Source organism: Vidua macroura, chromosome 1, assembly GCF_024509145.1.
Source record: "Vidua macroura isolate BioBank_ID:100142 chromosome 1, ASM2450914v1, whole genome shotgun sequence".
NCBI lineage: Eukaryota > Metazoa > Chordata > Aves > Passeriformes > Viduidae > Vidua > Vidua macroura.
In genome coordinates this window covers 10118477-10144941 of record NC_071571.1, presented here as the reverse complement: position 1 = coordinate 10144941, position 26465 = coordinate 10118477, and the positions used below count along the sequence as shown (strand labels likewise).

Below are 26465 nucleotides of genomic sequence, written 5' to 3'. Positions count from 1 at the left end.
TTACTGTTTTTAATTAAAATGGCATTAAGGAACATCCTTCTGGCAACTGTGGAAAGAGAACCTCTAAGCCACTGAATTTAGACACTTCAGATGTGTTAGACTGAAATTTAAATCTTCTGAAACAATTATGGCAAAGTATTCAGTATTTCTAATGTTGGCAACAAGCTAAACCAGGATTTACAACATGACAGATGAGATAAATTCTTGTAAATTGTTGTAAAAAGCAGCACATGGAATTAATAAATTACCTTTGGTGGTGATGGCCAAAAAAGCGAACATCAACTTGATTGTCCTCTTTCTGCATGACTTTGGCTGGCCAAAACCCAAAGCCTTTCATTTTGGCCCAAACCAACTCATGATTAGGTATCTGGAAAAAAAAGTTGTATTTATTAGTGGATATGAAATATTATATTGCTATCTCCCACAAATATTCTGCTGTGATAATATGCTAGTACCTTAAAAGTATGGTTACTGTTTGTGTCTAGTGCTATCTTCATTTTTATCTTCTTACATTTCCTTGTTAGATAGATTGCTTGGATCAACTTAAAAAAAAACCCCAAAACCGCGAAGTCTGAAAAGGGCGCAACCGTCTATTGAAAACAGAGATCTTAAGCAGCCTAAAAATTAACTTGTCTTTCTAGTTTCATTCAGGAGCAAAGTTTTAGTTCTGTAAGCTCCTTATTTTCTTGTGAAACTGTTGTAACTGGCTGATACCCAAGTTTTATAACCTACATTGTTACAGCTTTGAACTTCAATCAACACTTCACTTGTGTAAAATATCCAGGCTTACAGAGTCTTAACCATGCTTTTGAAACAAGCCCTCTGAAATGGAATATTCAATGCATTAATGACACCAAAACTGCAGGCTTTCAAACAGAAAAGAAAACAAATAAAAATCTGTGTCAGCAACGTACACAAGGATAGCAGAACCAATTGTCAGGTCGCGCATTTGACAAATAGAAACAGTTCTTGCAAAGCTGCAGTTCATCCAGCTGAAAAACAAAAAAATGGTAAATAAGCAAAAAAAATCCTATTTACGTGATTTCAGTAGCATCCCTCTCCCTAAGTAGTAAAATTTTTCAGCCCTGCTTGCTAGTTTGGTGGAGTTATTTCTGCCCATGCAAACTAAAGGTGGGCTGTGAGAGGCTGAAAGACAACCTGAAGAAACGTCATTCATGTTTCAGAAAACCAAGGCAGAGGGAGAAGACTAACTGACATATTAATGATCTATTATAGATGAAATGCAAAGAACAGTTCTTAAAATTCATCAAATATTTAAAGTACATTTTGAAAGAAGTAATTCAACTGTACAAAAGGAGAAAGTGTGCCAGATCCTCAGCTGTATTTTTTGGTCTCCCCTGAATATGGAGAAATATTTTTATGACAATTACAGAATTTAGTAGGAATCTAAATATTAGTTATATTAGTTATAATAATAACTTACTAAGTTATTATAATAATAACTTACTTAAGTAAATATTTCTAGTCCAAATATGTATTGCTCTATTATTTTTAAAACTAAAATTTGAATATCAGTGTTTTTAAAATTATCATCTAGTTGCAAAAAAAAACCCAAAAAACCAACAAAACCCCAACAACAAAACCCAACCAACCAACAAAACAAAACAAAACAAAACAAAACAAACAAACAAACAAACAAAAAAACCTAAAGAAAAAGTAAAAGGAATTCTGAATCTGCTGCTAGAGGAAATTTATAATTTTCTGCTGTGGAGGAAATTTATAATTCAATTTCACATGCTTTTTTTTTTTTTTTTTTTTTTTTTTTTGTAATATGAAGAATAATTTCTTAGGTTTTGAAATGAAAATCAAGTATCTTGGTTACATCTTGGTTACTTGGTAGTACTTACTTCATGGCAGGTGTCTTTGTAAAGCATCCTTGCTATATCAGCTTGTTCACTGTCCGCTATAAATTAAAAATAGATGGTATAAACAATCACAGTATGATCACAGTGATCACAAAGATTTGCAGCTCTCATTGCTGTGACTTTCATGCTATAATTGTCATGCTTAAGAAGAAAAAACATAATTTAATCGCTTGAGCAGTCCTTCCATTTAAAATTTTCTAACAATCAGTTCAATATTTGTTTTCTGTGTCATATTTATATGCCACAATACTGCTTTTACACTGAACAATGCAAGTACGTATCTGAGGAGGAGCAGCAGCAGGGAGACACAGTTGCTCTTAGTATGGGTTCAGTTCCTTTCTCTGCTTGTGTCTTAATGTCACACTGCAGATGTCCTAAAACCTCTCCTCTCTGCTCTGTGTTCTGAGTGCTGCTTCACAGACTGTTTATCACTGAGTCTCCCTGTATTCCTCTCTTGGCATATTCACATCTCTCCCCACCTGCCACAGTGTGAATCTCCTGGGGCTGCAAACAGACTTGGTGCCACTCTCCTCCCAGTCCCCCTGATGGGGGCCACGTCTGCAGTGGAGAACTACATCCTTCCTGAGATGGTGGCTCTGGAAAACAGGACCTGGCTACAGCTTCTGGACATGGTGGTGGTGTTTTTTGCCTTCCAATCAGTCACTCATTACCTTCCCAGTGCCTGGCAGCTTCTCTGATGGCTGTACCTCCCCACTGCACCAGCAGCACACTCCTGGTGTGGATGTAGCTACATTTGCTGTCACAATATGGCAGATATTGCCCAAAAGTAAAAGAAATATGTCTATAGCACATGCTCCTGCTGACACAGCAAAGAAAACCCTGCCCTAGGATAACATATGTATATTGGCAAAAATCTGCAGTATAGACTGACTTAGGGCTTTGCTGAAGAAGAAGAATGGAAAAAGTGTAATTCTCACTAAGAGGTTTAGTCAGGGAGGATGAAAATAGTTCTGTAGTAGGTGGGCCAGAAAAGACCCTAAAAAGTCCTTATGCACTTTGATTTTTATGGGCTTTCAAATTATCTCATTCACACTTAAGACTAATTAATACCAAATTCATCCTGGACTTGTGAGTTTCCTACAAATAAAGACAAATCAAACAAGGCAAACAGTAAATATAGTATTTTACCTCCATAGAAAATCACTGTGTTGTGTAGAAGCAGTTGAGCATCTGCTTTGAACTCCTCATAACTCCTGTACTTTCCTTCATTTACTTTCTACACAAAAGAAAACACAAGGCTGTGAGAAAACTCTTCAAAGTGCTCTACCTACTTTATGCAGAGAAGCTTTCACAGAAGTCTGCATTATGCAACATAGATCAGACACTGCTTTTCCTGCATACAAGAGGAATACTTACAACTCTTTGTTTTGTTAGTACCTGAGCACTGGCTGCCCTTTATACAATGCCCAGAAGTAAAACAGATCCTTTAATACTTGACCAAGTTTAAAAAAGGTTTTCCTGGTTGTAACAAGGTGAAGCTGCAGTAGCTGCAGTGTAAGGTGTGGCACAGAACATTTGTTCAAACTGAAATATGTTCCCTGAGTTGAACATTTTGTACCTTAAAATATCAGCTAGTTTCAAATCAATGTTGACTGCCTTTCAGGACTGAGCTTCCAGGATCTTCACTTGACAGTCTGTGTTATCTGATGAAAGCTGATTGTCCCAGTCTTCCAACCTCATAAAAAATGCCTACATGGAGCCATGCAATTCATTTTCTTAGTATGGCTTTGTCCAATGGGGAATGCAGCATTTTCAGCTGTGCTCTCTCAAGAACCTCTATGACAATTCCAATTATCAAAAAAAACCAACATCATCTTGTAGAATGCTATCAAAGCCAAAAGACCTTCTATGGAAGCAGGAGAAGTTGACAGAGTGAAAGAAAGGCCTGACCTATTTTCAGGCTCAACCAGTGTTGCCAGCACTTCTAGACAAGCAGCAGTGCTGGTCTCCAATACTGTCAGTGAAGCTATTGTTTATTTGTGTATTTTAATAATAAAACAAAGGCTCTTCACATCTGTGCTTGTAAAGGGCAAGATATACCACAGCACTGCCTAGCAATCCAGTTGCAGGAATGAGTAAAGATGAATATCCTGTTTATTATGGTCATGTGCAGTTGATTTATCTGAGTCATGATCAGACCTTTGGCTCAGAAAAAAGGGACAATATATTTATTAGTACTTTATTTTTGGAACAATTAATGCAAAACAGATGTTTTGGGTGAGTCTGGTTTTTCATGATCAACAAAGTGATTGGTTCTTTATGAATCATTTAGATGTTTATAAAGCTGACATCACACAAAGGCATGACTGAAATCAGAATATGGTCAAAAACATTGGGTAAAGAAGCACACATAGGCACTTGAATCTATATTCACTGATTTAGTTAAACAATAATTTCTCTGAAGACTTTAGCTACCTGCAGATGCTAGTGTAACCTTAGTATAAAAGGAATTGAGGATACTCTGTCTGAAAACCAGGCACCACTGAAAATGGTTTCACTCAATTACCTATTTATGAGGAAAAGTTTGACATGTTAAGCTTCCGTATCTAATGCTGGATACAAAACTGAAATACTGATCATAAAGAGAATTAAACAGGATTAGGAATTTTTAGACTTTCACTATTAAAAGACACCAAAACCAGTGTTGAAGTTAGAAAGCAAGTCACTCTACCTCCTGTATAGTAGGAACATCAACAGCTGAGTGCACCAGCCTTCGATACATTGGGTGTTTGTTGTCCTTCCCTTTCTTGTTTAGATCTATAGCCTGAAAGGACCATGAGACAGTGTTTGTTACTGCATTTAGAATCTGCTTAAAACACATAAAAGATGATTAGAAAGTGCAATAGGTTGGAATATTTCAGGTGGGGACTACACAAGGGCAAACCCATGAGATCAGGTGTGTCTCAGACCTGAAACGTGTCCATGTCAGAGCAGCCACGGGCCCGTGGCATAACCTGGTGACACTGATCCAAACCTCAAGGCCTGGTAAGTGTATGACAGGAGTGTTCATGACAGGAGAAATAAAAAACACCCTCCTGTAGCCCTCCTTCCTGTACAGTCACAGGTGGGCAACCACAGTGATGCTCTGCAGTGCAGCACAGCACTGAGCAAAGCTCCCCGCTCAGACTCACCCGCTCCTTCATGCGGGACACGATGAACCGCAGGTATGTGCTCATCTCTTGTTTACTTGTGTTTTTCTTCTTGATACTCTGCCAAAGAAAAAGAGGATCATATTAGTATTTTAAACTTGACTTCAAAATCCAGCCAATAAACATCTTCTCTGCATTAACACCTTATTTGAAAAGGTAACTTTGAATCACATAAAACACTATTTCTTAGGGAAAATATTTTCTGAGAAGTTAGTAACACTAACACGCCACTATGACTATATCTGTTATTTTGAATTATGTCTGGGCTGAGAACTTCAGCTATAGAAAAATTGCAAGTTTTATTTCCACTTGTATCCATAGTAGTTTGTCAAAAACCTCTCATAAAAAAGTGTCTAATTAGAATAAAGCAATGAAGAAAGTCATTTTAGGGAGCAGCTGAAAATTTATTTAATGGTCTTTTTATTAGCAAGGCATTAATAATTTTAGTAAAATAAGAAATAATTTTAAAAATAATATCCTGTACCAGCTACAAATTTTGTGCTTACTAAGCAAAATGACACCATCTGGGAGGAAGACAAATTGGCTCTAGCCAGTAGAAACTCAGAGCACTTTTTACTGCTCAAGAAACATAGCAGTCTGGGAGCTTTGTGGCTCTTCCTTAACAAAATGTAACCCAGATTCTGGAACACAGATCACTACTTTTTAGCAGTTCAGGATCCAGAGTTTTTCCCTCTCGTCTTAGACTATTATAAAGACTTACCCCACCCTTCAAAGTATAACCAGGTTAGTGGGAAGCCCTGCATACTGAAAATGTGCTGCTAGAGAGAAGGTGTCTCTCTGCAAATGCCTAATGTGCTCTTACAAAGCAGCCTTTCCAATCCCAGCTCACAGCAGCTGTGCACAGCTCTGCAGAGCCCTACAACAGCTGTCTGCAAAGTGCTACCTCCTCCCTGCTTTCACCTACAGTAGCTCTCCAAAACAAAAGCACAGTGAAACAACAGCATGGGCTCCAGGTCTATTTCCCTGAAGTGTTTCTAACTGCTCACATCTCCTGCTAGGCATTCAGTCCTCCTCACACCTCCTTGTGCACTGACTGCCAGGCTTTCTCCTCTTCTCATGGTTCATTTCACCACTTGTGTGCAAACTGTATGGACCAAACTGGCTCAGTTACACCTGCATCCTCAAAATCTGATGGTCTTTAGCAAGATCCACATAATTGTGAAGATGATGGTTACTTAGCAAACACAAGAAAAAAATGAATCCATGTTCTAACATGTAAATAAAATAGGCTTAAAAATTATCAGTTACTAGAAGTGTGCTATTTTTCATTGAATTACTTATATATGACTCTGGACATAGGGCTCACACACATTGAGTACAGAGCACCTGCTTTTACAAATTTACTTGGCAAGAGTAAAATTACACATTAGCACAAAAAAAGCCGATAGGATTTGATTGTGTGTCCCCTGTTCATATTCCTCCTACAAGACACTGAGGACACTGAAAACCACAGGCTGTTCCTCTGTGCTACAGCAAACTTGCAACCTATACCTCTCAGGATTGTACTTACTACCTTTCTTGAAACAAAACTGTACACAGCACTACCTGCAAAGCCGCTCATTTGATTGCTTAACAGCGATTAGAATCATTCCAAACTGTGCTGAAATACCAGTTCGGTCACCAACCTACTCAGCACTGCATTGTGCATAACAACACTACAGCTTCCTCCTGACTGGGACAAACTCTCTCTTGTGGAAAGGGCCAGCCCCAGGTTTTTCTAAACCTACAGTCCCTTTAAGCATTATTTTCATAATATTAATGGTTGCCTGACCTTCCTTCGAAACTCTGGACTGACAGAGAATTTATCCTGCACTGTATATCTGAATCATATTCTGTATATTCATGTTTCACTCTGACCACCAGGAGAAACGTGCATTCTGCTGGAATTCAAATCACCTACTCAGTTTCTCATAAACCAACATTGCCACTGCAAATGAAAACCCAAATGTGCATTAAATTATCTGCATTATGAAACACTGCTGTCATTTTGTCATTTCAGGCACTGGAGTGCTGCGTGCTTGCTAATGACACAGCATTTTAAAAGACTGAAACTTATAAAGACACAATAAAACTCACATGCACTGACTAGTCCTGCACCTCTTTTTCTGACATGGCTCTGGAATTTATCATCCTTTGAAAGTATTTCTGAATTCATGTGAACCATTTTTCATGCCCTGCTGGGCAAGACAGTTTGAAAGAGACTGTTGAGATAGATGGTTTACAGTCTTATCCTTGAGATCATAAGAAAAGATAGATAGCTGGCTTTGTATAGTTATTGATGTCAGCAATTAGTATCATCTTAAGCACCAATGAAAATGATATAATTAACTTGCCAATTCTGGCAAACTTTAATTTTTCCACTTTTCCTTCAATTCCCTACACTGGTTTATTTTAAGAAAAACTTGATCTCCATGTTCCTCTACTAAATTTTGAAAGGTAATAAATTTAGGGAATTGGAGCCTATGAGCCAGCAAAATGTCTTTTTATGGCAAGGTTGCTCACCCTTTGTAGAAAGCCAGTTACATTTCAAGCACTTCATTCACTTTTCAACAATAATTAGCCATTTAGGAGGTAGCATTCACACATTCTTTGGAAGTTATAATGGAAAATGTGTAAGTTTTTAATTAAAAAACCCTCCTTCGTATTTTGAAGACTTGTAGTGTTCTCAGAGTTGTCAACCTAGAGCCACTTAAAGCAAGAAAATAGATAATACTAGATGGGGACTATGATTTGCATAAAATCTATTTATATTGCTCTGACACAAGATAATATACCCACTTTCAGATCCCCCTTTATAGGCAGAGTGATGTAGAAGCAAATATAAATGAAAATTAGGTCTTCTAATTTCCTACTTTCAGGAAACAAAAACAATGATAGTGGCAAGATCCACTTTCTTTTCCCTGTCAGATCTACTAAGATACTCTACTGGAAACCTTGTTCAAGTTTGTTTCAAGGAGACTGCTGAGATTCAATCCAGCCCCCAAAATGTCAGGATCCTTATACTTTTAGATACCTATTTGTGGGATAAATTATCGTAATATAGGACTGTAGCAGGTCTGTCTGGGATGAAAGTAATTGTCTTCACAGCAGTTTGTGTGGTGTTGTGGTTTAGATTTGTGACCAAAACAGTGTTGGTAAGACATGGATGTTTCAGCTCCTGCTGAGCAGTGCTTGCACAGTGCAAAGGCCTTGGCAGTTTCTTGCTGTGCCCACAGTGAACAGACTGGGGAGAACCCAAGAGGCTGGGAGAAGACACAACAAGGCAGATGACCTGCACAAAACAAAGAGCTATTCCATGCCATATAACCTCCTGCTCAGCAATAGAAAGGAAGAGGAGGGGGCCTAGGGGGAATTTAGCCATCTTTAACTTGGGAACTGTCTGGGCATTGATCTATCCATGAGGGTGGGGAGTGACCGCCCTTGCACCACCTTTGTTTTGTTTTCTTTCTCAGCTGGGAGTTGAGGAGATGTGGACGTGCAGCCCTGTGGTGCTTAGCTGCCTGCTGGGGTTAACCTGCAGCAGGGACAATTCCTGTCACACCCTGCTACAGAGAAATCTGCAAACCTCCTGCTTTGAATCAAGGTAAACTGAAAGACTTGGTCAGGCCTATGTGTTTAGACAGGGGATGAAGGAGTGAAGTAATAGCCTTCCCAACAGCAATCCTCATGTAGGAGATTAATGAGATTTGGTAGGTGAAAGGCCAAGCCTGCAGCCTGACTCTTTTCTTGTGGGTGCAGGAAATACCTTCTATGAGCCTTATTCTCTGCAGCACATCTGTTTCTTAGAAGCTGGTACCTGAAGGTTACATTGTTCTTTATATTCAATATTCCAGGTTAATTATACAGCCTAGCTGTTCAAGAGGGTAGCAATATATTGCTACTGTGCAGGTGTGACTTATTTAGCAATTCTGAGATGCTTATAGTGCAGGACTTCACTGCAAGACTTTACCAACCACATGAAGCTAGAGAAGCCAGGGGCACTTCCCAGAAACACCATCCTGCAGTAGCACCAGGGATGATGGAAGTGACAAACCTCCGCACTCTGAGTTAGCTCTCAACTCCCAGGGTGGCAATGGCCACTGTGCTGCAGTTGCTTTCTTTCATTTGAAGAGAAAAAAAAAAAAAAAGGAAAACTCTAAGAAATGCAAGGTGCCAGTGCCAGCATTCTGTCTAGCTATAGGCATTTAAATTATATTTGCACTGTTTAAAGAGGTTTTTGTTTCCCTATAATCTCCCATTAATGAATATTTTTCCCTTCCTCTCTCACCTGTCCTGTGTATACACACATCAAAGAGCTGCATTTCAGTTCAGTGATGGATTATGTGAAGGCTGCTCAATGACAGATATGTGTTTCTAAGGCATCAGTTGCATTTTCAGAACCAATTCAGATTTCCAGGGGTTTATTTGCAGAGGGGAACTATAAGTATGAGTCTAATACACACTCACCACTGCTCTTCAGAAACTTCTTGCTTTACACACTGGCCCTTGGACTTTTTTAGGGCTTAAATTGCCAGAGGAATTTGGTGCTACATATGGAAAGCTTTACTGCTCTGCTGCCCTCTCAAACTTCCAACCCTCAGGTCCTCAGGTTTCCTGTACCATTAAGAAAGGTATGCAGGCACATGGAATGGGTCTCAGAGCAATCAATGCACTGTGTGCCTTAAGCATCACACAGAAAAGCTTCTGCAGGAGCAAAATATGCCCTAAGATTTGCCTCTTTCATGATCAGATGCAGTAAAATTAGACTTTTTAAAGCATCAGGTGCTTTTGGAAATGTTACAGCTGAATCCACAAATTGATTTCTACATGTATGGTGCATTAAGCACTTTCTGAATATGAAGCATTGTATGAATTAAATATGCTTTTATCTGCACAAAGAAGGTGGCAGGAAGTGGAGCTTACCCAGTTTTCTCACTGCTGTGGACAAATTCCTTTCTACTTTATTCAGTATGTCCCTATGCAGTGCCCAGCTCTGTCAGCTCCCTGATTTACTCCAGGGTGCACGGAGGGACTGGTGAGGGCTAACACCTCACAGGTGTGGCCTCTGTGCTGCTAAAACTGGTCCTACACTAGGACTGCCCTTTTCCCACCAACCCATGACTATTATTTGTGTGATCATACCAAATACTGTTTCAAGGATATATTTTCCCATCCAGGTCTCAAACTCCTACCATAACGCTATGAAATAAGCCAATAAAGCCAGATTCTTTCCTCCCTCCTTGTATTTGACATTAACCACCCTGACTGACAGCTGGTACCTAAACCCCCCTGATCTAAGCACTTGTGTAACTTCACTTAAGTAACCTCCATCCTCCTGTGCTTCTAACTTGCCACTGCTTGTCATTCTCACTTGTCAAATTTTGCCTGAAGTTGATTGTGAACTGCATAATGGTTTATTTTTATGTACTCTAGGAAATGCTCAGTACAGTACCAGCACTCAGAGAAAGCCTATCTATAGAATAGATACCAACACAGTGTTTAATATCTTAAGCTCTACAGATTACTTTGGTCTCCTATGTATAAACCACAGGAATATTGGAATACCCACTCTGACTATGACAGGTAAATTGGCTATAAGTCCTTGCAAAGAACATGTATGGAAGACCAATCTCTGATCAGATGATTGTAAAAAAATTTAGTAGTCAAGCGAAACTACATGATTAATTCTTCCCTTCTGTTTCTTATTTCTCTCTGACAAATGATATATCAAAATGCTTAATTTTGCCTTCTTATAATATTTTTTTTTAATTTGGATCTTTAGACAAGAAATAATAATAGCCATGATCAAAATGATCAACAACATGATCAAAATTCCCCTACTCATAATTTCATATATATCTATTCCCCCTCCAAATAATTAGTATTTTGGCAGTACTTTTTGTAGTCTTTAGGTACTAAAATAACAGCTGAAGAAAATTAATTCCCTTGTTTTATATAACTGAAGAGAAGCAATAAATGTACAAGTTTTCTACATCCTTCCTTCAGAGACTGAGTTGACTAACCCTGTCTGGAACGGACTATTCCAGTAGTGAAAAATGTAATCTCTAAGCTCATTCAATATTAAGCTTTTCTCTTGTGACTTGTCTACCAGGAATTTTGCTGATAACGCCAATTTATTTCACTTAAGACAATGATTAGTCAACAGTCAGGGAAAAATTTCAATCAGTGCAATGTGGTTTGAATTGAACTTTGTTTGACTTTTGACTCCTGCTGAGAGTTATATAGGGTACAAAAATATTCAGAGCGGTCCCACCAATTTAAAAAAGAAACAAATGAGGAACTGGACATTGTTGTTTATGGATGCAATGGAGAAAAACCATGAGCAGGCAAACAGAGTTCAGAACAAGGTCTGAAAGGGATTGTTATAAATGATATGGGAAGAAAATATTTTTTAGAGTTATGAACAAATCCTTAGCAATGGCCTTTATAAAATATTTCTGAGTAGCCAAGTGTGCAAGATAAAGCTGCACTGGTTGATCAAACTAATACAACCAGCACTTGTGAAATGAAAAATCCAAAGGCTTGCTGACTTTGGAAGCATTACAAGAGCAATCTTTACATAAGAATGAAGTGTTCTTCGATTATTTCTCTCAATACATTATGGTTTAAACATACTTTTACTTCACCTTTGTAAAGAGCTTTGAAATCTCCAAGTGAAAAGTGCCATGTCCACTTATGGAATTAAATATGAAAATATATGTATCTCTTTGTCCCAGCTATCACTTTTCTTGAAGATACTTATTTACTGCTGATAACACAGTGTGAATCCCCCACTGCCCTCATGCAAGATGGTTAAGCTCTGTTATGCCCTCTGGACATCAGCCAGGGCTCTCTCCACATTATTAGTTTTTTGAATATAGGCCACTTTCTTGCTTTTAAAATTAAATTAGAGCAGTCATTTCCTAGGAGGGTGGGGAGAAAGTAACAGAATACTGAAGGATGACTACTGACACAAGGATGCTGACTCCCACACTTACAGGGACTGTGCAAGCCTCCTTAGCCCAAGTTTGCAGAATTAGGGCTTGAAGTGATTTGAATTAACAAGAAAAATAGGAGCTGCTGGCACTGGGGGAGAAAGGTTGCCATAGTGTTCACAATATCCACAAAAATAGGTTGATCATCACCTGAGGCACTAAGCAAGCCAAAGGCCTCTGGGGCAGGAAGTATTTAAGAGTCCCCAAATCCTCTCCTTAATATTTGTATAACAAAAAAGGAACCAATATACAGAAGGATAGGCAGAGAGCACATGGCTCAAGTTTCACAGGATTTTTTTTAAGGTAAACATTTATTTAATATCATTGCCATAAAGGACTTCAAGGCTTCATGATGAAAGTCAAACTGTTCTCAAAGCTGACGTATCAGAGCATATTCCAAGCAATGATTCAGCATTTCCACTCTGGTACAAGACAGATGTTATGAAACCACCTCATACACAAGGTGGCATAAACTATCCACATCCTCTACCTTCACCAGGCATCATCTAAAATTCCTAGCAAACTGAAGACTGGATGCAGTTTACCTAATTTTAACTATTTATAGGAATAATCAATACTTGTAAGAAGACCCAACAATTATTAAAGAGATTTATTTAAAAATATGAAAATAATTCATCTATATATGGTCATTCTTTGTGTTTTTAACAGAGGGAATATTGAGTAGCTAAATTAAAGGCTAGCAATTCAATATGGAGAGATACAGTATATGTTTTTATTCTTAACAATTTTTTCCCTGCCACTACTTCTTTCTCATTACTTTCAGCTTCCTTGAGGCAGGCCTGATATTCTTACTATTTCCCTAAACCCTGAGAGCTCCCAGTCCGAGGCAACAGCAACAGGTTTTGTGGAACTCATGCTAAGGTAACAGCAGTCAAAAAGTGCTGTTTTGAAACAAAACAATCCACATGTTTTCAACAACTGCTTCCCCATCCCACAAAGTGCCTGAAAGCTTACATTCCTTGCAGCACAGATCATCCTGAGGTCAGTCTGGGGCTCTACAGCTAATCCAAGCTTTTAGCAAAGGAAGTGCCTCTCTCTCCAGCAATCCGAAGCAGAGTGGAACTGGCAGTTTTATGCCTTTCTGTAGCAACAATTTTATCTGAAACATTCATATGCATTATTCCTTCCACAGGAAGGGAGCCTGGCTCTGTAGGAAGCCTAGTGACATGCTCCATTTGGGGAGGTGACACAGAGATGACAACAGCAACAGGTATTTGGCTGATTCAAGGCTAGGTACCAGTAAGCACCATCCTGACCAGAATGTTTAATCTTCTAATGACATGTAGACAACATATCTGCCTATTCTTGGAAAGTATATAAGAAATGCTTTTTGCTGTCTCCCTGCCATATTCATAAGAATAGCATTTTTAAAGAAAAACCAATATAGATATGGATGCCATGAGTGAAATCCAGATTGCCCTTTTTGCACCAATAGAATTCACATCAGTAAATGAAAAGCAGGATTTAACTCCATATTTTTGATACTAGCCTCATCAGTAACATGATTGTGGCTTTATAATGTAAAATACCGTTCCAATAAAATATTAAGAATGCAAGTCATCAAAATACAAAAATGATTCATTAAAACAGCATTAAGTAAAAACAGTAGCATCTTATACAGTAATTTGTTTACTCTTGTTGAAGGTTCCCACAGTTTACTGCACTCAGGTGCACACACTCTGGCACAGGGTACTGTGCAAGTAAAACTTGCTGGAGTCTTCAAAAACAGCCATCTGCTACATGCACCACATTTTGGTACCTCTGTACAGATGCTCTAGGTATGAACCATCATTTCAATGTTCAGTTCTTTACCCAATAACCTGGCCAGACCATCTGGACACCTTCATAAATCTATTAATGAATATCAATCCTCTAATCAGCACATGAAATCTCATAGGTACTCACCCTGCAAACTGGGCACTGCCAGTGACTACTGCTGTCTCTAAGCCTGAACTCATCAGACAAACACTTGGAATGATACACACGAAAACACAGGTCACATATCAACACCTCTCCAGGCAAATGGCATTCAAAACAATACCAGTCATGATTTTCTGTTTCCCAGTCCTACAAAAAATACAAAATATTTTGGTATGACATTCTGTCAAAATCTGCAGGAACTAAGAACAAAATTGATATGTCTTGAAATCCAGCAGCAATTAGACATTATAAACATTTTTAAGAAGTGTATAATGTTTAAAAATCAGGGGAAAACCTACGTGCTTAAAGATCTTCATCAATTTAATACACACTAACTCCAATAGAATATGAATGCCAAGTTTTAATTTTTTCAATTGTCTGATTAGTTACAATTTCAAATATGAGCCCTGTCCACAATAAAAAGTGGGTTTGTTTTCTACCTTTGTGTAAAACATTTGTTGACCTCTCTGTATTAGATTGCAAACAAAAGTTTGTGCACCTCAACAGACCATACCTATTTTCTTGGACTATTTCCCTTAGTTTGATTGTTACATTATATTTTCAACTGTAATTTTCTGAAGGGCGGTCCCTTCCAGTCTTTACTCTCTTAAAACTGACAACTTTTCAGCATCAAAGTGTTGAGTTACAAGAAATAAATGAAATCATGAACCAATTACTGCAAGAAATGTTCCTGCTAAGCAATCCCAATGCAATTCAAAACATATAAAATGTTTCACTTGCTGTGCTCAATAGCACTGGGCTCATTCCTGAAATGTTCTGCAGTAGACAAAGGATATGGTTCTGCTGATGCACAGGTGTCTTTAATATACTCTTCCTTGAAAATTCACCCCCAACGGCCAAATTCTGACCTTTGAAACATGTGCACAAGCTTTCCTGAAATAAATGAGAGCAGCATGCATATAATTTGGAGGCAGAATTTTGCTCTAGGAATCTATAGTTCTAAAACCAAGCAGAATTGCCAGTGGCCAGTGTGAAATGTTTATGTTTGTTATCTGAAATGCCACAGTTTTCTCTACACTTAAAAGACAAAATAGCTGTCATATCTCAGATAAAACTCCCAATGCCTTTTCATGTCAAATGTCACTTTTCAATGGGTTCAGATCTCTGAAAAAAACTACTCCTATTCTTCAATAAATTATCTTGATAAAAATCTGATCAAGCTGTTTTTAATGTCACGTTGTAAAGGTGGAGTTAGCAATTCCCACTGACTGCCAGGACTGGCATTTTTCTGATTTTCGTTATTCTGTGCCTGGGAAGTGCAGTCCTTGTGTGAAAGGTCTCCTCCAGCGGAGCAGTGTAAGAAGTGCCACGCTCAAGTGGCACTTCCAGTCCCTCGTGCTGAAGAGCGGCCGTGCTGTGCACAGAACTCATCTGACCAGAGCCCCCATGCACACAGAGATTTTGGGACAGCCCCAACCCAGACTGCCTGCACTAAACTTGATGTACCATGAATGTTGGATTGCAGGGGTAGCAAGTTTAGAGGGGGGGAAAAAACCACCCTATGAAATCTTAACCAGTGATTTTTGAACTCAGAACTTTGCCCTCCTTTGTTGTGCAGATTAACAGTGTAACATGACCTTTTGTCATTTCTCCTCATTTCATTTTACTAGCAAATTCTGTGTATCTCAAAATGGCATAATACCACCAAATTTGGCTAAAAGAACACATTCTTATTTCACCAAATCTTTCCCCTTCCAAAGTCCAGTGGCTGTGTACTTTGGGAGCCCTTTCTTTAGGATATTTTGTAAACAACTAAAGATACTGCATTGTTGGTGTACTTGATTTGCCTGTAGACTGAGAGAAATCAGGATAAAGTAGTGTTTTGTACTTCATTTATATTAACTGTATGTAGGAGATGAAAAAAAAATCAGGTGGCAGTAAAGCATCCATTAGGCAAGAAAAATAATCAGTTTTGGTTGAATCTATATTTAGATAAAAATTAAACTGAGAAGACCCCAAGAGGTCCTGCAATTTCACCACAGAATCAGGATTCCAAGATTCTTAATTTTTGTTTGTACTAGTTAAATATTCGTATCTCCCAGATATTCCATTGTTAAGAAATATGCTGGCAAAGAGATGTGGAATTTCATAAACATACGGAAATATATTTGCTGGCAAGAAGAACCATACACTGAAGCCAGAAACCATGACGTTAAATAAAACAGCAGAAGAGGCTTCCTTCAGTATTCACACTCTAAAGTTTTGAAAACCTCATTATTTCTAAATGCAAGGTTTTTCACAGAAAAAAGTTTTAGTTTAATGCAGTATATTTAGTGCATAAGTATACATAAAACAGTCATTTGTGCAACATATTTGAAAAGCTAGTTAAAAAAAAAAAAGATAAAAAAAGGTACATAACCCTTGTGGACATCTGCCCTATTGACTTCAATAGCGAGGTCAGAGGCATTAATTTTCCTCCAACAGCAATGAAATGTTGGTTATTGCTTCTATCGTTTTACCTAAGTGTGAATGGGAGGGGAATGTGCTCCCAGCACTTTATTTATTTATTAACTTCTTTATTTTCATGCAGGAAATGGGATTCGTTTAGCTGTGCCCAGCTCTGGCCGCCAGCGCCTGGGGTCGGGCAGGTCAGGCCGCTCCGGCAGCCGCGGGCGCGGCGGGGCTGCAGTTCCCGCTCGCACCGCCAGGTGTCGCCGGGCGCTCCCGAAAGCGGCGGCCCAAGGGCGGCCGCGGTGACAGCGCCGGGAGCTGCGACATCCGAGCGGCCACTGCCAGCCCCGGAGCCCCGGACACACGGGGGGCACACTCAGCTCGGGACCGGGAGTGATATGGATGATGGTGGTGGCTAAGAGAGTAAACTAAGCTATCCTAATGGAAGACAGAAACGTAATAGAAAATATGACAGAATTCAAAACCACATAGTGCAAAAATTGTTCACCTTGTTTTTTGCTGCTGTCTGGGAAAAAGGCTGCATACCGTAGGCCTTTCAAAATAAAAACAAAACAAACTTTGTATCTATACTGTAAGCCATCTGATTATCAGGATATACACAAGGCTAGAAAGAATTCATGCACAGTGACCAGGAAATCAATCTGTTAGTTCTAACTTTTGGTTGCATACATTTCCTCCTGCATTCCTGGAATGCTACCTGACACTTTCACCACATTTTATTTCTTTAAAATATCCCACATACTTATATGATTAAAAGAACTCAATACCCATCATTCTTATCCATATACATACCCACCACCAGGCCAATTTAAAAATCATCAAGAATATTAATGATTGTTAATTAATGCACTCTCTTTGATACATAAACCTTCTCTGGGCATCTAAATAAGATTCTTCTAACATAATTTACTGCACAGGGAGTTGCCCCACCAAAAGCAAAGCAACACCTTTGCTGTATATCATCAAAGGTTAGGCTATCACTTTATCAATAAAACTCACAGTCCTTGTTTGTGTATAAAAGGTGACACATTTTCCCAGGGCCATGCAGACTGAGGAAGGATCTCCGCCACAGGGACTGAGATTTCTGGCTCAGGGCAGGGAAGGGCTCCCGGGTCACTGTGCTCCAGACAAAGGGAATCCTCTGCCCAAGTTCAGCGCGCTTCAGCGGCACCAGCGACTGGCCCCGAGAGGGAGCGGATTTGGCAGCAAAGCCGCGTAACTCAGATCCAACAGGAGACCTTCCCCCTTCGTCCTGCCCAGCTGCCCGCTGCAGTCGTGGATCTATGCACCAGCAGGACAGCAAATGAGTTTGGGGGACTGTGTGTAATAGCCAAAGAGCTATGCTCTGTTAAGCAGAGCGGGATCATGCCATCATATGTGTCACACGTGGCCACTTGTTCTTTATATTCAAATCTGTCAAACATTATATCGTAAAGGTCACTTTGCACTGACATAAATAGCTGAGATTCACTCGGCAACATGAGTGAAGTACTGCAACAATTTCAAATATACATCTTAATTTATGACTGGCACGTAAGCTTACTTTTCTTTGTCATTTGTCTTAAGTAGGTTGTCTTAAAGAAAATACATACATTTATTCTGGAAGTACAGAAAAATAACATGGGATAGAAAATGTCAGGCTATCCAGAGCATTTGACAATTTAAATACAGATAAACCCAACAGAAAGGAATGAATCATCATGTCGTAGCATTTACTGTAAAATAAAATACATAGTTGTTGTCAAGGAAAGAATAATTTTAGTGCACAAAGAAAATGTCCATTATAATGCAAATGTACATGGAAAAGAAATGCTTACTCATTAGTAATGGAGATTTACTTAGCTGTAATTGAAATAGGGAATCTGTATGTTGGAGAATGTGACATCCTGCTGTACAATTAGCATACCATTAAGTAGGAGATGTGAAGCACATACTGACAGTAAAATTAACAATAACTTAGAGGTCACAATTGTAACTATTAGGTCACTTCCATACCACAGCAAGCCCGTAATTATTGTAAAAAAAAAGATGTTAAAACAAGTAATAAATTTTCATTTTCATATAAATTATATGTAGGTGTAACACATGAAAACAGTATAACCTCCTTTCTTAGACTTTGTCTAAAAGGACCACTTTGCCTTCTTATAATGCACATTCCATTAATGTAGCTCATTTCTTACCTGTTAATCAGTTTTCTCCAAGTCCCTTAATGGTAGCCCAGATACTCGGTATTAAGTCACTACTATCAGGTGGAGAGAGGAAAAGGGAGGGGGGAAAAAAGCAAAACTCTATTCATGAAACTCCCCCTTATGGGGATTTGCTGGTTTCACACAGTTGAACTAGATTTCCCAAACAATCCAAATTACGGATATCCTTTGGACCCATCCAGTAAGCTAAAAAAAAAAGGGTCACATAGATGGGAAAGACAGTTATAAGTCAGTTACCCCTTTGGCACGATCATGTTCATTTACGAATAGAATACACACAGTTCTGTTGTTCTAAATTCAATCTGAAGCAAATGAAGGAAATAATTTCCCATGGAGTTCATGGTTCCCAGCATTTCCTGTGTGGCACTTGTCCCATAGCACTCTTTGCACTTCCCCCCCTCCGCCCCCCCCCAGATGTTCTAAGTGCTTCTCCAGCATTTCTTTTACATGTGTGCTGCTGTGGTGTTCCCCTCTCTCTCCCCTACACTCCTGCACACACAGCTCCTTCCAGATCACTGGATTTTCATTCAGACCCACCTGTGCACAGACTCATTGTCAGCCCTGCATGTTCTCTAAGCTTTAACAGTCCCTAGAGCTCCAGCTGCCCAGTGGATAAGGAACTTACAGCAGTTTTTCACTAGTTTAAAGGAAAAGTATTAGCAGATACACAGTAGATTTCACCTACCATGTAACACTTTTGGTCAGTCACAGTGGTGGAATCTAGAATAGCAATCTGCCAGCAGATAGAAGTAATTTTAAAAATATAAATTATTTAAAAATAGTAGTATTTACATGCTACATTTATTTCAAGTAATTTTCATCACCAGGCCAAGACTTTAGTGTAATTTTTCCATGACTATTTCATAACCCTTTAAAGAATGTCAATAAATAAGTTCCTACTATTTCTTAGATTCTAATTTCTTTAACATATAATGAGATAGGCATGCCCAATTTAAAGACAAAATTTCTGAAGCAAATATTCTGGATTCTGATATTTTAGGATTTGGGAACAGCCATAAAGAACACTTCCATCTCTTCTCACCTCTACCAGCCTTAAAATCAGAGTTCTTTACATATTCCCCCCTTCAACTAAGAGAGAAGCTTTTAAAATCTTGGGTTCTGATGTCAAGGTTTTTTTTGCTGGCCTTCAGTAACTCTTCATTGGAACCCAACAAAATTGACTACCAGTCCATATCAAGTAGAAAGATACACTGAAATAAATGCCTCACAAGAATGATGCTCTTTTTTTCAAATCTTCGATTTTGCTTAGGTTTTGTAACATGCATCCGTCATTAGCTGCTGTTGGGAAGTAATTCCTATCTTTACTTAATCTTTCATATTTCAAACTTTCTGCTGTAAATTAAAAGCCTTTATTATATAAGAAATGGTGGTACTGCATTCTAGCATGGATGTGTCTACCATTTCATTACTCTCCTCTGGTGTCTGGGTCCCCTCCTTAAGAGGACTCAGAGTATGCTGCAGGAAACTATGCCCCCACTCACATTAAACAAAGCAGCATCTATTTCTGTCTGAACACATTTTCCATTCTTAATAAATCAGTTCCTTTCTGTCTTTTTCAGGCAGCATCTGCTCCATCAAAGCTTTCTCAATTAGACATGAGCTTTACTAAAGGTAATTGCTAAAACCTTGCAGTACATCTTTATGACTCACGACTATCAGGAACCACAGTGGGGGTGCACTACCTATGAGACTCCAAAGACTCCATCTTTTGTCCTCCAGTACAAAACCTGAAGAAATGCTTCTTACTTCTACATTTCTTGCAAATAGCTACTGCCCATTTAATTTATCTGTTTTGTACTTCTCTCACAGTGTAAATAACTGGAATCCCTGCCCCACACAAATGGCAACCTGAAGCAGGCTTGGACAGGAGCATCAGGGTTGTTAACAGCCCTGATGAGCTGCAGAAATGCAATACCAGCATTTAGCTCAGCTTTGAAATGCCTCCCTTTGCTCATCTTCTTCTTGCACTACTTCTGCAATTCTGTTCAACTTCCAAGTAACTGCTCTGTAGTAAGAGGAGTTTTACAAAGTGTGGCTGATTATCTGTAGAGCTGCACAGATGAGAGCCCTACCCCTTTTTTTTTTTTTTTTTTTCAGAGAGTTCAAGTGGATGTGGTAGGTGCACACTGGCCTCTATTTTAAACAGGCTCTATCTCATTGGGCACAGCAGCCAGTAAGAAATCTGCAGCTTATCAGGGGTCCCTGGCAGATGTACTGGTTTCCATTCAGACATCAGCATGCACCAAATAACACCTGGGTGGAAAAAACATTATGTGTCATGGAACATCATTTCCAGTGTTTTTTTTCAAATGCAGTGGGGACACTCTGTATGTTTTCCACCAGAGGCCGTGGTCTGCTGTGAGGGCAGTCTTCCCACTGCCCTTTGGTCAGTCTTCTCTTCATGCCTTGTCCCTGGCTCCATCTATTCTTTAGCAAGCATGAATCCTCCTGTAAACATCCTTTCAGTAGCCTACAGGATCTGCTTTTATCTTTTCATCAGAACAATGATGAAAAGGTTAGGCTTCAAACCGAGGAAGGTGTGATTAATTCCTTGATGGCTCAGAGGACTTACTCCATCTTTGCAGCAGGTAAATGGTGAGTTAGCTGTTTAATAAAGTATTTCCCTTTCATCATTACTGTAAAGGTTCTATATTTGATCAGGACGATTGCTTTCCAATGATAAAAGTTTCTTAGATCATCACGTTTAATGCTAGAGCAATGCTTTGGGGTAAATCCAGCACCAAAATAAGCTTATTTTCTCCCTGCAGTTTTTCTGTATCCCTGTGTTTACTAGATATATTTCTTCCTGTTTTGCATCTATGTTTTTCCTACTGCTTTTGCTCATCTCAGGAATTAACAAATAAACATGCATCCATCTCTCTTCCAAAGCCAAAAAAATTTCAGCAGCTAGAATCCCTTTGTGAAAATTGCTTCACTTTATCTTTTCCTTCTTTTTCTAGAAAAGCTACCTGCTACAGCAGGTAGCTACAATGTGTGCTTTTACAGACAGGATAATCTATCCATTCAGATCAGTTGCCTTTATGGATTCTCTCCTTCTCAGACCTGAGCTTTATCTTTAAAATGTATTCCCATAAAGTGCCCCTGTAGGACACTTTGGAAGTACTCATTATTCATATTTTATCATGAAGAAATCCAAAATAATTATGAATTCATATGTCCTCATAACTACTGAGGTATCTTGCTTTCTTTCAAGTACATTTATTTATTTATTTATTTATTTATTTATTTATTTATTTATTTATTATGGCCAAGGTTTTAGCAATCTCAGCAATTAATTGGAATTTTTTGTTTTACATGGTTTTTAAATTCTCTTATTTTAGAAACCCTTTCTATTCTAAAAAGAACCAACACAAAACCACCAGTCAGGGGAGAGATCAAAATCTCCTTCTCCGTAGTCCATGTATGTATGAGCTTGTAACAATCCATTTCCATTTTCTTCACTGGTAACTGTTTCCTCTCCTGATGCACTATGCAGGAAGACTCAGTTTCTGCAGAGAACTCCACATCCTCTCAGAAGTCTTTTGGCTTTCTTTCACTGAATTTATTTCCAGTTTGTCCGAGAAGTCTTCAGTTTCTGGCAGAAACCACCCAAATGTTCTCTGGATTCTGCCAGGACAGGTAGATTTTTATTCATCTTCCCGCCCTGAAGCCGTGTTCAGGACAATTTGGGGTGATAGGTCCCAAAGTACAGAGCCAGACTCAAGCTCCCAGTGCTAAAATATGGAGTTTTTTCCAAGAAGTGTAGTAGCATGTCAGCAGCCAAACTGACTGCTTAAACCCCTGTCACACTTATCTGCTCAGCCTATGAGCTGTGCTCTTGAAGTAATGAATAAATCTCAATTTCCTTCCCAAGAATATCATGTTTGGGTAGTAGCAGTGTACATTATTTAAGGTGAGACAATACAAGTGTTCTCCTCCAGGATATTAGAAATAGAAAATAATTTCAAGTGAAAATGTTTTTTTTTTCTTTCTTCACATTCCAAGCAAGTTCAAGGTTAATAGAAACTTTCAACTTATCTCCTCAGAAACTGGATTCGCTCTGCTATTAATGTCACAATTTTTAACTTAGGTTAACTTAGGAGCCAAGAGGAGGTTTGTAGGCTATTTTCATTAGGGAGATAAATCAGTAATGGAGTGAGGAATTTATCAGGTGCAATGCTGTTTATGTCCACATTATGGTTTTGTTCCCCTAGAAAGAAGGAAATCCAGACCAGAAATAAACCAACTCTTTGTTTGTTGTTCCAAGTCTCCTTTCAAGAACTGTGCACAAAAATAGTCTTCTTTCCTTTTCTTGCTTAAAATAAGTTTACCTTGCTTCTCTGGTCTTATTTTTTAGTTTTTCTTTAGGGTAATGTTTCAGCACACACAGAAACATTTTATCTGAACCAACAGCAGAACCTCCTAAACAGGTTCCTTAAATCTCTTGTCCGTGTGTCCTGTGCTGTAGGTGTGGCTGGTATTGTTTCAGCTGTCAGTTGATAGAAGGGCATGGGGATTACATTTATTGTGAATTAAGCATGAATATTAATAAGCCCATCAGCTTCAATGAAGTTTAATTCAGTGACCAGCATGGCACAATAATAAAAGATTCAAATCAGGTGCCAGAGATACAGAGCATTTTGAACCCACAAAGTTAATACAAACAACTCTACTAGGTGAGGGTGGGCACAAAAGGGGTAGAAAAAACCCAAGATACATTATTTTCAAAACAAACTCAAGACAGACTGATCTATGTCATTATTCTATTAGCATAATTTAAATCCCATGATGGAACCTTTCTACAGACTAGTTTGACTAGTTTACTTCAAACTCAAAGGTAAATTCTCATTCTTAAAAACATCCTTTCAATCCAAAAAGAACATTTTGTTGAATCTGTGAACAACATTATCAGTATCTCAACTCCAGAATGGAGAGTGAAAGCCTCAAAGAAGAATACAGCATTACATCAACTGAATTTTTAAAAGTCAAGTTGGCAAAGCTGAGAGAGTCAAGTGAAGATGCTGACAAGGTTGTTTCACCAGTTTAAAAGAAGCAGCATCCCTCTGCAGTCAGATGGAGTCTACTAGTGTCACCTTCAGCAATGTGAAGATCCTGCAAACAAGATCCTGAACTCCCTTTCCAGAGAACAAAAAATAAAGATGAGCAGAGGAGAGGGAAGAAATACCCCTGAACAGATGGAAAGAGAAAAACAAGATTGGAAAAGGAATGCAGAGAATTGCTCACTATTCTTAACCATCTAGAGGCAGGAAGAACCACTGGAATGGCTGTGAGGCCATTGTCATGAGCTGCATGTTAACAGCCTTAATGCAAAGACAGCAGAGGGTCTTGGCTTTAATGCAGAAAGAATTTCTCTTCCATGAGTTGGGAATTCAGAAGTCTAATTCGCTTCTCTAGGACAAAATAGTCTATGCTTTGATTTGATGATTTAAATATATTTACTTTTCTGAACTTTCACAAATCCACTTATTTTTAGTTTATTAATAAGCAGAATCACATCTGCAATTTGTTACAATAATTTGCAAGAAAATTCATTGCATTTAGCACATGAAGGATTGATTTGATGGCAGCCTTTGGAAAATTAAGCTCCGAATGATGGGACCTTAAAGGATGGAAAGACAGACAGAAAAGATTCAAAGAGTTTCAGAAGCTTATCTTCCTTGAGTGTTCTTGTGTGACCAGGCTGGCATGTGGCCTGACCTCAAAGCCTCCTCATTCTCTCCCTGATGTGTGGTATTAAGGGATGGAAGCCAGTTTGAATTTCTTCTCTCATGGGATCAATCAGTGAATCATCAAGTGTAAAGAACTCTGGCACTTTCACAATAATTAGGCATCTCTCTGGAACATTCCAGCCTGGAAAATTCACAATTTGTTCAATATGTAAAAAATATTAACTAATATGGCTTGGGCTGTGTTTGGCTTTGGATCAGTGAATTCATGCAGGACTTCACATTAAAGGCAATACGGATGGATAAAGCAAACAGAGACTTTTTTTAAATACTGAAGGAGATTTTTCTTCATTTGGTGTGACATGTTCTTCCTCTTTGTGCTCTTCAGTTGTAAGAGCTTTCATGATGAAGGCACTGGCTGTCACTATTGCTGTTTTATATTATCCTTCTGCCCCTAACTGAAAAGAATGGGATGCACATTAAAACCATTCCTCAGCCTAGTTATTTAGAAGCCCCCAGCTTGCTAGCAGGAACTGGTAGCTATTCAGGCTGGTTTTGCATTGAGGTTTGGTTTTCTCTTTTGTTGTTTGGTTTTTTTTTTTATTATTATTATTTAAAATGTATTTTATGTACAGAAAAGATTCAGACTCTCACAGTGACAGTACTTAAGCTTTTTACAATTATCTTCACATTTATGGAGACTCAAGATGACACAGCCAGTTCAAAAAACAGCTTCTGGCTACCAATACTGACTTAGCATGGAAAAATCAATATAATTACAAAAGCAATTAAGCATGGCAAGCAAGGAATCAAGCCTTTGCTCAATCTAAAGTAATTTAGATTAACACAAACATAACAGCCAAAAATACTCCTTTCTCATAGACTGATCCTAGCAAAATCAAACCTGCAACACATCAAATAACAAAAATAATTGGGTGTGTGTCTGAGATCACTTGGGGTATCGAAATCACCTTCAAGACTCACAGTGCTGACAGTGGGTTACAACAAATGTTATAATGATGGGAATACAGACAGAGTGGAGAGATGGATTATTTAGGCAGCTTTGTGACTTGGAAGTATCTGGAGTTGCTTTGAGCAAGCACCAGTACTTTCTCAATTTAAAATACCAGAAAAATCCCCAGTAATGAATTAGCACACTGCGAATACATGTGTGTGTTGGGGAAAAGCAAGTTGTATCTCTAGTGTTTTCTGAAAGCAGGAAAAAGCAAGGAAACTTCCCCTCCAAACAGTATGCTCTCCACTAAACTAAAACCTCTTTAGAGGGAAGAATTGGCAAGGCAATAATTTAGGTACAGAGAGGACCAAATACACAGGACTGTAACTGAACCCCCCAGTCAGACTTAACTACCCAGAAGAATTGCTGCCTCTTTCTATAGGCAATCAATTAAATGATCAGAAAACAGAACTCTATAAAAGAATAATCTCTTGAAAATATAATCATCTTTTATGCATTCTTCAGTGAAGAAATAGCTCACAGTGCCTTAAGTAAGTGTGAAGCCTCACTCTTCACATCTCATTAGAGTCTTTGGCCACTATGAACCATTTTTAAACCACAGCAGTGTTGTGGAGTATGTTGCAATCAGATGCAAACAATGAACCCATGTTATGAACACATCTCCATTTTAGAAGAGCACAATATTGTTTGGCTTCATGAACACAGGAAATTTGAAATTATACATTCACGAAGCCTCTCTCTGGGTCAGAGCAGCTTTATGACTTTAATCATGAGGAGAAGAAGTGGCACATTAAAATGCTCAAAATAGCTCAGTGCACACTGTAGAAAAATGTAAATGAGTAAGACAAACTAACTCTAAAAACTGCATCTAATCCCCCCATTAAGCCATAGGACATTGGTACTTAAATTCAATTTCTTTCCTTGGGGTTAGACACAGTACTATGTTACATAGATAAAAGTACATAAAATCATGGCAGAACAGAAAATAGTAATGAATAGGTAAGAAGATTCATTCTTATTTTCTTGAAGAACTACATTTCCTTTCTATTTTATCAACTGCATTCAAAACATAGTTAACAACACTGATTTACAATTTTTTTTCTAAACCCAAAGAGCAAGAAGATTTTTTTTTATGCTGATAATAAATAG

General features: G+C 38.5%; 1 protein-coding gene across 5 annotated transcripts in view; it reads right to left on the bottom strand.

Annotated features, from left to right (window-relative positions):
• Positions 1–26465, bottom strand: part of ZMYND11 (zinc finger MYND-type containing 11) — a 104618-nt gene that overhangs the window by 12522 nt on the left and 65631 nt on the right. For 2 of the 5 annotated variants that reach the window (XM_053985804.1, XM_053985811.1), the window contains exons 4-11: positions 16913–16957; positions 13978–14139; positions 5039–5116; positions 4579–4671; positions 3036–3123; positions 1869–1924; positions 915–992; positions 249–367 (exon numbers count right to left, since the gene is read on the bottom strand). In XM_053985804.1, coding sequence (XP_053841779.1) covers positions 249–367; positions 915–992; positions 1869–1924; positions 3036–3123; positions 4579–4671; positions 5039–5116; positions 13978–14139; positions 16913–16957 — 719 coding nt within the window. The remainder of the gene's footprint in view (positions 1–248; positions 368–914; positions 993–1868; positions 1925–3035; positions 3124–4578; positions 4672–5038; positions 5117–13977; positions 14140–16912; positions 16958–26465) is intronic. The other 3 variants (XM_053985826.1, XM_053985819.1, XM_053985834.1) reach the window with 3 other exon arrangements.